The sequence below is a fragment of the Magallana gigas genome, chromosome 9 (genome assembly GCF_963853765.1).
Source record: "Magallana gigas chromosome 9, xbMagGiga1.1, whole genome shotgun sequence".
Taxonomy (NCBI): Eukaryota; Metazoa; Mollusca; class Bivalvia; order Ostreida; family Ostreidae; genus Magallana; species Magallana gigas.
In genome coordinates this window covers 49223672-49236608 of record NC_088861.1, presented here as the reverse complement: position 1 = coordinate 49236608, position 12937 = coordinate 49223672, and the positions used below count along the sequence as shown (strand labels likewise).

At 31.1% G+C, this 12937-nt stretch overlaps 2 protein-coding genes across 7 annotated transcripts in view; both read left to right on the top strand.

The window, feature by feature from the left end:
* The window catches only part of LOC105323696 (uncharacterized), a 168328-nt gene that overhangs the window by 134836 nt on the left and 20555 nt on the right, over positions 1–12937 (top strand). The window contains exon 1 of one of the 6 annotated variants that reach the window (XM_066071967.1): positions 12084–12221. The exons of the other annotated variants lie outside the window; for them this stretch is intronic. Within the exon in view, the coding sequence (XP_065928039.1) occupies positions 12215–12221 (7 nt within the window). The 5' untranslated portion in view covers positions 12084–12214. Of the gene's footprint in view, positions 1–12083; positions 12222–12937 lie in introns of those variants that run through there. 6 annotated transcript variants of the gene reach the window in all.
* Positions 3717–11279, top strand: LOC105323697 (multiple epidermal growth factor-like domains protein 10). The gene is made up of 9 exons (XM_066071969.1): positions 3717–3850; positions 4651–4887; positions 6532–6780; positions 7275–7409; positions 8706–8837; positions 9434–9571; positions 9912–10049; positions 10295–10426; positions 10993–11279. The coding sequence occupies exons 1-9, from the start codon at positions 3799–3801 to the stop codon at positions 11208–11210; spliced, it is 1431 nt and encodes a 476-aa protein (XP_065928041.1). The 5' UTR covers positions 3717–3798; the 3' UTR covers positions 11211–11279.

Below are 12937 nucleotides of genomic sequence, written 5' to 3'. Positions count from 1 at the left end.
CACTTCCTGTCGCTTTAAGTCCAGTTTGGGATGTAGCTGTATAAGTCATTAAATTCATCAGAGTAAACGCATCATTTGCGACGTATTCTCCTTCTGGTGTTCCTGTGTCACTGTTGGGTTGGTATCTGCGTTCATATAGCCTTCCATAAAACTGTAAAGTCCGGGGTAAAATAACTAGCTTTCTCCCCTTAACTACCTCACATTAAGAACTACACTGTTCCTGGACTCTACAGTTTTGGGTCCTCATGACTGACTTCCTCCTACATGGCACCCATTCATTAAGAAGATGTAATTGCCGATAGCCAACTTAAGTCACTACTCCCAATGCCCTAAAAATACTTAAGGGGTGGGAGGCTTTGTCCCTTTGCATCTTAGATCGGGACATACTCTTTCTGAATAATCGTACAAAATCTCGATTTTCTCTGACATTAATGCCAATTCCAATCAACAACATGACATCTGTCATTTCCATGACATAACAAGTACACACCCTAACACCAAGACAATTACTATTTTCAAATGGGGAAAACACTTAGTAGATAGGACACAATAATACATATATAAACTTTTCAAATTGTAATTCACTAATTGCTTTTCTTATCTTTTAAGTCTGGTGAACATTTATCATTTTTCAAACCTCTATAGAAGACCTCTTATATTAATATATGAATTTTTATAAATATAATGCAATTTTTGTTTGAAACAACAAACATACAGTTCTAGAATGTTTTAAAGTCTGTTTTCACTTAAAGTTTTTAACTTTTACCTATTGTATAAAAAATTCTCAATTGACCTTAAGGACGAAGTAAGAATTAATTACACGAACAATCTTTAATTCCAACATTACGCAAAATAGTCTCGACATTACAATTTAACAACGATATTTAACAGTGAATGAAATTCCACATTACAATTTTTGAATCGTGCAAGACACACGGTCAGTAACATCGAGAGTCGCCTATTTTACATATAAGCAAATTACACTACTTCACTTTGCGGGGCTGGTATTAGTAATTTAAACAATATCAGAGCCAGATTAAGTAAGGAGTAAAATGTCTGAAGAGTTTACTGGAATCAAATATCGTACAGAATGTGAATGAATAAGATTGATAAGCCAAACAATAGCGCAAGTAAAACACTCTCGCTCCCAAAGCGTCAATCCATTTTTTTATTGCATACTAGGAACTACAGACATGCAGCAAACATATTTAGTATAAACAAAATAATTATAATTGCTACAGGTAACACTTAAGACCATGACTTATATATGCATCGAATTCATTCCATGTTACAGGAGTCAGTTTAAAAAATCGTTATAAGATTACGTAATAAAGAAAACTATTTAATTTAACAATTTATAGTTAAGGAGCTTGGATGGTCAACAAACTATCTACCATAAAATTTAATGCAAAGAAAATGAATACTCGTGGCCCTATTTATACTTTATAGATCTCCATAAAGAAACGACTGAATATAGATATAGAAATAATCATATATTAAGGACGTCGTTTACTCAGGGTTTGAGTTCTCAAATCCGGATTGTCAAAAAGTTTAATTTCATGAGTAAAAATTGTTTTAAATACAAAAAGTATTTATGAAATGAGTTATTATTGGAATAACAATCGATATTTGAACTAAATTATGGAATTAGGCTCTGACAAAGTTGGACTTTTAGCAAAACAGAGGAAATTTGGACTAAATTTTTCAAATTTTGTTTTCCACTGAAATATTTTTGGTAGTACTATAATATTTAAAGTTAAGATTTTATTTGTTAGTCAACATAATTTTGCATATTTTCTGTTTTCTCTTGCATTTTCGTTTAGATAATCGTATGGCACACACAATAATATTGAAAATGCTTAAAAATGATAAAAGACACCATATCTCAAAATTTTTATCATTGACCTCATAAAAATGTCATGCCAGCAGAGAAAGGTCAATATACTTAGTTTAATGCTATAAATATTTTAGCATTATCATCATTAATTTTTTTGTTATATTGAATCAAAAATGGGTAGTAATTTGAAAACTGATAGAGGAAATTCGGACTAGAATATCTATAAAAATTGTGAATGAAAACTTAATGCTTTGTATCTATCTAATGTCACTACCATTCATAAACTGTATTTCATTTGTAAAAGAGTTAAGCAATTTGTATTATTTTCACAATTAAGAAAATCTCAATCATAGTGTAAAATTTTTATGGATTTTTCTTAAATTTTCAAAAAATATTCAATGGCCATTAACTCAAAAAGTAGGTCATTGACCTACTTTTTTGAAAGTAAAGAATAACACTACCATGTAAGGTCTTTAACACGCAATAGTTGGTTTTTCATTATCATCAGTAGATTTCTTTTTTCATTCTGAGTAAACGTCATCCTTAAAACTAACAAGTAATTTTTGTGATCAGCTTCGGACGATTACTATTGTGTCCATATTAGGCATCCGGCAAATGCTTCCACGTGCGCACACATTCCGCTTGCATAAGTAGTTCTTATAAAAGCTTGAAGTTTGTTTTAGTATTTATATAACATTTTACTCAGTTTTATTTCAATTCATTGACCTTAAGAGATGCAAACATACATAAAATACGGTTCGACCTGTTAATTCAAGAATGCACGTTTTGTCTCACGCGTAAGAATTTCGATTGAAAGATTCATTCAGTAATGCAGTTGACCTCGATGAACTGCCCTCAATCATAAGAATCCATGAACTGACCTCGCTCTATTGATGTTACATAATAGTAGCTAGGAAGACGATTTGATTTATAAACAAGGTTACGTTATAATGCGACCTCAATAGCAAGTTATGATGGCATTCAATGTTTTTCAGTCGCATTAAATTATTTTAATACAACTCTTCCTTTGTATACTTGTTAATGCTCTTTGAAGAGCCCTACTCAGTATTCTGAAGAAGAATAAGAATAATAAGAAGAAGAATATACATTAACATTTAATAATTACGTTAAAAATATAAAACTAGACAAGGAGTTTACGAACGACTTTCCCCAAATTTATTTCAAAATTAAATTTGTTGACGGTTTATAATGATGAAATTATGGTGTACAGATTCAAAATATTCTATATTTTGTAAAAAATACAGTACTTTTTTAATTATTTTACACCAAACTAGCTATCAATATATCATTATTGCCGATCATTCCTTTAAAAGGAATACTTGTTTCTCCTGTACTTGAAGATCGTGTATAGTTTTAAAAAAGAAGAAAGATTACGGTAGATCCTATGGCTAATTTATTGACCACTTAGTCTTCTAAACCAATAAAGCTATAAAGAGTTATCAGAGTGACCAAAAATGCTTCACAAATGTGTTCTATTCAATTTTTCATCGCTAATCATTAATCCTAAACCAAACATAGTAATACTTTTATAAACTTTTATCAACAAAAACATTCTTAAAATAAAAATAGAACCAGTTTGGGAAATACAAGAGTATATACATTATACAAAAAGTGTCATCGTCATTGCTCTTCATACAGAAAGGCAAAATGGCCCATATCATTCAAGATAATGTATTTCAAGATATAAAATATACACAATAATTTTGGCTTAAAATATCAATAGCTGATATATTGCACTTGCGAAAACGCTTGAAACATCTTTTTTTCCCCAAAACTAAGAAACAATATGATATGCTATAGTACATTGAAATAATACATGTTAAATAGTGAATTGCTCTATCAAGATGGAATTGTTTCCTGTATAATTACGGAAGTAAGCTAAAATCCTATTAATTTTGTATAATAATACAACTTCAGTCCTTGCGTGTTTTGTTCTAGTCATGGCTTTGATGTGCTTGTTCTTCGGATTTTTGGAAATCACAAACGGTTTTGGTAATATATTTTTTAGATTAATATAGTTAAATAAGTGTGGTTTGAGAAGGCTGGGTAATCAACAAATTATCCATTAGATTGGTTTTATATATGAGTTGTATTGCTAGAAATTATCATTAAGTATAGAAAAATTCCATATGTAAAACCTTTTGAATTCGATATTTGTTTCTATATTATCATGCAACATGTCTTTTTAAAGAAGTTTAGTTTTAACATATACGACTCTCCGACCCTCTCGATTCATTAAAGATCGACAAATATTAGCTAAGAAACGTTTAAGAAATGGCATTTCGGTACTTCCATCATATAATATTATACAGAAATTGAAATGTCAAGCAACATAAGTGTGTATTTTATAATGTAGTTCATATTAGTGATCAACATTATTTTAAATTTATTTTAACCAAAATCACTGAAAGGTTTAGTTTTTTTTTAATTCTGCTTTTTATCTCTATTAACTGCAGTGGTCCTTATAAAGAAAAAAAATAAAAATATACATTTTTTTAAAGAACTCGACCATATAATATATCTGATCAGTGCCAATACATGTATATTGATGTTAATGTACTAATGTGGGTTACAGATTGATGCGTTAATTTCCATTTTTTTTAGGTGGTTGGGGTAATTTTTAATAGTTTTCTGTTTAACAAATCTCACTGTCTTAATTTAACTGATTTTTATATCAAACAAATTAGGGGATATATAGTTATCAAATTAAATTCAAATACTAAAGTTCTGACAGAAACGCACATGCAACAGGAAGTTAAAAAAATATGATAATACTTTATTTGAATTTACAGTTAATGTTGCTCTAAACAAACCAGCACATCAACTGTACCCATACAGATCAGGCGACGATAGATGCGACGCCAGTAACGCTGTAGACGGACGTAAATCTGACCTGAATTTGTGGGGAGGTCAATGTGCTGTATCGGCTGATTACAAACAAACCGCCACCTGGTGGGTCAACCTTACAAGCACCCACAGCATCCATCACATCACCATATACTTCCTGACAAACAATGCTACCACATTAGGTAAAAGTAAAAACAAATATTAGAAGACTTAGAAATTATACAACTTGTACACGAGAAAAAATGTTGTTGTATTTTCTATTTGTTTAAATTACCTCTAATTATTATTACGCTGTACGGCAGTTGTCCTTCAAATGATTGTTTTTATGAAAGAGACAATATAATCAATGCCATATGTAAAAGTGAATGCATAAACTAAATTTTAATTTTTTTTTCTCAATTATACAAGCTTACTTAAATTCTCACTTTAATAAAAATAGAAACGAAAGATCAAGACCAATAGTGAGCTCGTCTAAGCAAAGCTTGGTTTCAATTAGTTTAAAGTAAATAATTATAGATAGTTACAATGAATGATATCATTGTGAATATAGCCCATAGAAATAACTTTACATCTAATAAATGTGCCAAAAAGTTTGAACGGGGAAAAACAAAATCCCGGAAGTGACAGAATCAAACATTTCAACTATTGGTGATTGTATTCCGTAATTTTACATGTTTAAGATTTGAATAGAAAAATACAAAATTATTATACAAAAGCAAATTGATTATTTTTTTTTAATATTTCATAACATTTTTAACAATATATACTGTTGTATATCTACGAGGGTTGTCTAAAAGGTTCGTAGACACATGTTATGTCATTCTATATAACTACCTTATTTTCATGAAAGTATTATATATACATGTACATTGCCTTTACAGGCTGCACAACCCAAGCTGACGTTAAATTTTAATGACGTTTTTATAACCTCGTTGTCCATCGGTTACCTTAGAGTAATAAGCCGCATTTATTCGATTGGCCAGCCGTATAACCCCACGCTCCATAAAAATAGTTGGTGCCGCTTGTGGATTAGTGATCTCGAAATATCACGATGCTTTCCTGTTGTATCCATCAATTGTATCGTGTCTATCAATGTTTAGCCAAGTCGACACAGAATTTTATCTTGGCGCGCTGACGCATGAAGATGACGAACACAATGCTACTTGCATCTCTTTTGAAGATAATGAAGTTTTGACAACTTTTTTAAAGAAAAAACTGTATATAATCATAACTTAAAGGAATTCTATGAAGTTTGGACAATATCTACACTCGGTTGTGCATAACCTCTGGGACCCTTTTAATGCAGAAACCAGTTTGTTTGATTTTAGGGAGAAGCATTCAAAACAACTCAAGTTTGATTTTTGAGTTTTATGACAAGCATTTCGGTATCCAATATCTATCTATAAACTTTTTAGAAAGCCCTCGTACATGATATAGTATTTGAGGTTTTGATTACGGAGATGCATAGTCCGTTGTTATTTTCCTAAAATTATTGATGTTTTATTGATTTTTAATCCAATTTTATTGGAGTAAAAATTTGACAACCATCGGTCAACTGAATGCTCTCTTGGTGGTCTATAGACCAGGTTGTCCACTCTCCTGTTAGACATATGTAAAGATTAATATCCTTTTTTCCATGAATACAAATATGAAATCGATGTTATTTTTGTTAACAATTTCAAATTGAAAACTAGTCAATTCGGTTTATTTTTATTAGTGTGGGTTTTAACGGCAAACAGAAAGACTCAAAGTTAAGAATCTTTTGCAAGACATTCCTGTTTTTATTTAATTTACAACGATACTATTGTTGTTGTTTCAATATGCAGATTTCCAGAGAACATATGCCAACTTCTATCTTGGATTCTCTTTATACGTCTCAAAAACTACAGACATGCATCAGGGGACTCTATGTTTCAAGGACAACCACTTCACAATGTATACCCTCCCTGCCGTCTTCACCGCCACCTGTCATGCACATGGACATTACGTCATCTACTACAACGAGAGACGAAATACTTACCGCCGAGGCTTCACCCTAAATGTTTACGGTAACCTCTGCGAAGTTGAAGTTTATGGTACGTGATTAATAGTTAAAAAAAAAAACAGTGATAGCAATGGTCATGATTTAGCTATCGATACAGGAGATTGTAAAGTAAATTTAATTCACATACAATTTTTATGTAATTTATTTGCGTTGTGTTAATAAGAAACAAGTTTGTAATTAAACTTATGCTAACCAAATAAACGTTTATGGAAACCAAAACCGATTAATAAGAACGTAATAACCAAAAAGGCAGCTTAACAACTTGGATATAAGAGTACTGACCTATATGCTTACGTATAGGTAATATGAAATATTGTATAAATTTAAAGGAAGAATTGTCATAGCCAATTAAAACAGTCCGGAATGAAGAACTTTGAATGAGTTCACAAATTAATTTCATTTAATTCAAAGTATCGTTTTATCAACTTATCTGAGTTTTGCTCCTGTGGTCATTGGGCCTCTTGTTCATCGTCTGATACAATATTTGCAATAATCCAACTTGCCAATTTTTATCATTGTCTTAAGGTTGTCCTAAAACAGGATTTTACGGATCTCACTGTTCTGTTCCCTGTCCAGACGCTAACTGTCAGTACTGTCATATAGAAACGGGCACCTGTCAAAGCTGTAAACCCGGGTTCAGGGGTCAACGCTGTGAAAATGGTAATATAATTATTCACGGCAACATCAATTGATATCTATAGTACTTTGTTAAAATAATAGACTCGAATTTTTAGCCTTTAATACTGATAAATCTGGAAAATTACTGTCTCATGTTTTATATATTTTAAACATCATTGCTACTTAAAAATATTACCAATATGCTTTTATTTTTTTCTCAATCAAGTTTTGCGAATTGATAATCAACGAAAATTGCTAAAAAATTCCGGAAACTATCTGAATTTTTTAGAATCTAATAATCTTGCGCATGCGCATTGGATCCACCCTATATCATGAAAGGCATTTTAGTTTATGTTTTCACAATATCACATTTGCATGAATAAACTCAGAAACGATAATACAAATACGTGTAAATTTTCATTCGAATTTTGCTTTATATTCTGTTCATCAAAGAAAATACGGAAGATAACTCTTATACATTTCAATTACTATGAAAAACCCCGGGAGTTCCGAATGTCAACAGGGTGTGTAAATTTCAAGCAAGTAAAAACGTTAATGAAAAAGTGTTGAATTCTTCAACGATATGAATTGAATTTTTTAGATGAAAGGAATTTACAGCCTCAAAATGGTTTGTTATAAATAATGTGACTGTTATTTGTAAGGCAACTTCAATAATTTTCTCCAAAATCGTTTCGGAGCGATTCTGCAGTTTTCTGCTACATTACGGGTATATGGGAGGTATTTTAACTTGGTGAGGGCCTGTCCCAAGACACAGTTAGATTATTCTAACTAGATAAAGTGTAGTAAAATTAAAATCATTGTTGAAGGCATATAGCTTCTTTATGTAAATGTCAAGAATACGGGTGTGTCGATGTCTGTTTCGTAAATGTCTGATATCGTATGCAATGTCATCCCATGCAAGCATTGGTCAAAGTCTTGTTTCTATTGAGATAATGAATTCACTTGAGAAGTACTGAATTAAGAAGTAAATCATATACGATGTCAGTTTAAGATAAGATCTAAGTTAGTTGGTTTTGTGGGAACGCATGCATATTAACTGATTATTAACGTAAATATTATTTTACCTCCTTCAAATGGTGATTTTACTTTATATTAAAATATAGGATACAAATGCAGGCTCATTTGCCCTCTGAAATTAAATCAATAAATAAAAAATGAATGCACCTAGATAGCGCGGTGCCGATGTGCTGATATTTTATTTGATACAATTTTTTAACTTATTAACTTTTTAATTTGGTGTTCTTTTTTAAAATAGATATCATACACATCATAAACAGTTTCGCTTTTTTAATGAAAATATTTTTTTCGGCATTTTAGCTTGTTCAGTTGGATATTTTGGACAAGACTGTACTGAAAAATGCAAAAGTTCTTGTAAAGGCTGTAACCATGTTACTGGTCTATGCGATGCAGGCTGTCAGTCTGGATGGATCGGGGACTTCGGTGAGCAAGGTAAATTGTCATATACAAAAAATGTTACTGTTGTTGTCTGATTCAAGATTTTTTTTACCAAGAATTTTCATTAAATAAAGATGCCCTATAGTCGAGCTTTTGATAAGAAAGTGAAATTTAATTTTTCTAAAAATGTTTGTTTTGCACAAAACAATGGAATAAGGAAAAAAATGTTATCTTAGTTTATGCTTAAGAATATGTTTCTGCCATCGCTTAAGTCTAATGATGCGTTATTATTTTCCAGCTGTAAATTGTGTATTTTGTATTTTATGTATTTAACATTCCAAATAAGTATCTAGCAAATTAGGATAATGATTTATTGTCAAATGATTTTTAACTATATTTGTCATGAAAATTAAAAGTAACCGTTGGAATCAGAAACGTTATTGTTTCCAAGAAGTTTTTTTAAATACATGTACACGATGACTAAGAGTGTATTTTGTTGCCTAAAAATATGGTTTTGACTGATCTTGGTACTATTTATATCAATTCACAGCTTTGTGCTGGTCGTTTTGAGTTAACACAGAGTTAGGCATATGATAGACAGTTGCCACATTTAAATAACTCTATGACGCATGAAAATTTCGTCATAACAGAATGTAAAGAAGGGAAATACGGAGACAAATGTATTCTTGACTGTGGGCGCTGCAGAAACAAGACGAAATGCGATCATGTGGACGGAACATGTGTATATGGGTGTGAACCAGGATACAGCCTTGATTACTGCCAGCAACGTTAGTAAATCGTGTTGTGTATTTTGTATTTTATGTATTTGACTATGTTAATACGTAAATATTGACTTATTGAGCACTATTGTTAGAGAAAGCAAAAAGAAAGTTAGAACAGTCTACATTTAACAAACTGTGCAACCAAACATTTTTTTAGATTTTGATTTTACACGTTTATGTTGTTAAAAAAAGCAAAAAAAGTTTAAACATACTACACAAATCAAAGTGTACAACAAATGTTTTTTTTAAAAGTTTATGGTAGATAAAAATTGCTTGACAAATATATCTAGTTTTACAAAACCTATGTCACAAATAAAATTGCGTAATTATCAACAAATTGTTTTAGCTTGCAAAAAAGGACTGTATGATGTTGACTGCAGGGAGTCTTGTGGACACTGTCATGAAGTAAGTCAGTGTTCCAATATCAATGGGACATGTTTGACTGGATGTGATGCTGGTTATGAAGGTGTACTGTGTAAACGGCGTAAGTAGTTCTTTGTGGCGCACGTTTTATATCTATATGTCTTCGAATTACTTAAATACATTTATTTTGGGACAAATATCGTAGTTGCAGAAAGTTGTTATCAGATAAATAGACACATGACCGGACGACCAATCGATGTATTCATTTGACTTTGGCCAATAAATAACCGCCAACATATAAATAATTATGTATAAAAGAAAAAATATGTTTTTTGCCTACACGTTTTTTTTATTTATTTCGTTCAGCTTGTCAGAGTGGATATTTTCGACAACATTGTTTAGAGAGATGTAAAGAGACATGCCTAGGCTGTAACCATGTCAATGGTTCCTGTGATTCCAGCTGTCTCCCAGGTTGGAAAGGACTTTATTGTCAAGAAGGTATTGTGGGATGTTTTCTATATTTATTTTATCTAATTTTAAACTAATATACACGTAGTGCTAAATATAATCAAAATCACTCTTAAGCTAATTAGCATGAAATGCATGTAAAAATATTAATAAGTAGTCCAAACAGAAAGAAAGAAAGATATTTATGATATGTAATTTTTAATAAGAATACAATCACTGTATTCAGGAAGAGGCTTTTTTTCACCTCTTCGCTCTCCAGCGGGAACATTCTACAAAACGTGACGAGTTCTTTATTACTTCTTAACAGTTGTGTTAATCAGAAAGTTTATTCAGGGAAAGCCCAGTCACCTGTTCATACTTGTATGTGATCCAAAGATGTAGATATAAAAAAACTAACCAGAACTGTCGTCAAAAGATACAAAATCAATAAATTTCGCAGCTTCAGACTTAAATTGAAGATTAAAATATCTTTCAAATATAATGAAAGATCATTGGTTTCCACTTTTCAACTATTTGTTAAGAACAATGTTTAACGTTGTTCAGTGATGTGTAGCTTTTGTTTTAAACATATCACAATCATTTTAAATTGATTTTAGCTTGTGATGAAGGTACATATGGATTTGACTGCAATGAGACATGTGGACATTGTCGTGACGTGAGCCAGTGTTCCAATACTAACGGGACATGTTTAAATGGATGTGTTGCTAGTTATAAAGGTGACATGTGTGAATCACGTGAGAAAATTTTTGGTAGATTTAACTTAAGTCAAATAGACAAACAGTTGGATGGTTTCTGCGATATAATGAAAGATTAGTTAATCCCTACAATGCGAGAGAGAGTAAGATAGAGAGATTCACAATGAGAAAGACAGAGAGATACAGATAAATTATTGATATACATACGATCAAAACAAAATTAAAAATAATCTTTCGACACATTTTTCACAGTAAATACCTAACCCTGTCTGCATGACTGAATATTTGAAAAAAAGAAGTTTATGAAAAATTTCGCAATTTGAAATAATTTTTAAACTCTGTGTTTCAAATAAACCTCCATTTTAAGTAAGATTCTTGCTTAAGTTTACCATAATTAAAAGAAATAAAACACATAATTGAACATACTTTTTCAGCATTAGTCTCAAAACTTTAATTTTTGTGAATATAATCTCGTCAATTTTATCGAAAAAGAGGAGAAAATCGGGGTTTTGTAAAGCACATGGCGGTCATCATTTTATTGCCGTATTCAAAGATTTCTAATGAACATATTTATTGCCACACTAGGTAAGTCTTTTACATTTAGCCGAATTCAGAACAATATTTTCATTTGCCTTATCACTTTTGGGTATCTTTTGCTTTCAATACCACAGCGGAACAAAATCAAATTGTTTTATTATCTTTACTTTTTATTACAAATGGTAAGAAGTCATTCCGTAGAATTAACTTTTGCAAATTTATAATCATAAGTTGTTTGCATTCTACATGAATTCGATAGGTATGTATAGAAAATCATATTGAAGTTTTAAATTTAATCTAAATCCACTTAATGTTTCTCCAATGTTCCCATCGTGTGTTTCACCTACATGTAGCCATAACAAAACGAATCACTAACTATAACGGTGTATCTACTTTTATCTCTTAAACGCACCAAACGTCCTTTCGAATTCAACACGTAGCGCATCTAATTCCATCTGCTATTCAAAAACTTTAAATAGTATTCGCATAGGCTAATTATGTATAGTTTATACATTTTACCGTTTTAGTAATCGATAGACAAAGCCGGGGTTAAGGTAAAACAGCTCTCAGGGTTATCAAATTAGTAATGAAAGGTAGGTATGCAGAAGACATAATTTTGTCTCTTTTTAAAAAGCATTTCTTTCGCGGTATGTGTATTTTTTATTAAAAATCGTCAAAGTCTGCCGCGTAATTATCTTGGGAGAGTCTATAGGACATTATGCTGAAAGGTTGAATCGGGAAAAATTTAAAACAATGTAAGTGTTGTCGATAATCAAAACTACCCTGATACTAACCATTGAATGTTAACCATAAGACATTAACCAATTTGGTTTACACTTGTATTAAGCTCTGTCCCTTACCTTAACATATCTTAGTTAAACAGAAAACCTTAAATTTCAGGATGACTTGTCCCTCGATAGAATTATACATTCTGTATAACCTAATATACGGATTGACCACAGTAGATCTGTTTTGAAGCATTTAAAGCAAACATAGCTTGTATATATATATATTAAATTATACATATACATATATTGAATTAGATTTCACCACAAAACACATTTAACAAATTTATTTTAATTGTATGACCAAGGGAAAACCTTCAACATATATGAGCATCAGTCTCTCTGCTAAAAATGCATCCTTGTCCGTCTTATTTAAACCTATTTTTTCTATGCTACACCATTTAATATGTTTAAGTACACTTGATATACAATACAAAATGTGTTAATCTGTGTTCAGTGGTGTACACCCAGTTAAGCTAAATCATACACACCAATTGTCACCTGAACCGCTTTGAATTTCTACT

Bases quoted from the DNA above. Each gene is read 5' to 3' on its own strand.
- LOC105323697 (XM_066071969.1), top strand. From the start codon at position 3,799: ATGGCTTTGATGTGCTTGTTCTTCGGATTTTTGGAAATCACAAACGGT. The intron at 3,851-4,650 runs GTAATATATTTT...TTGAATTTACAG, and splicing joins GGAAATCACAAACGGTTTTG to TTAATGTTGCTCTAAACAAA. The intron at 4,888-6,531 runs GTAAAAGTAAAA...TTCAATATGCAG, and splicing joins AAACAATGCTACCACATTAG to ATTTCCAGAGAACATATGCC.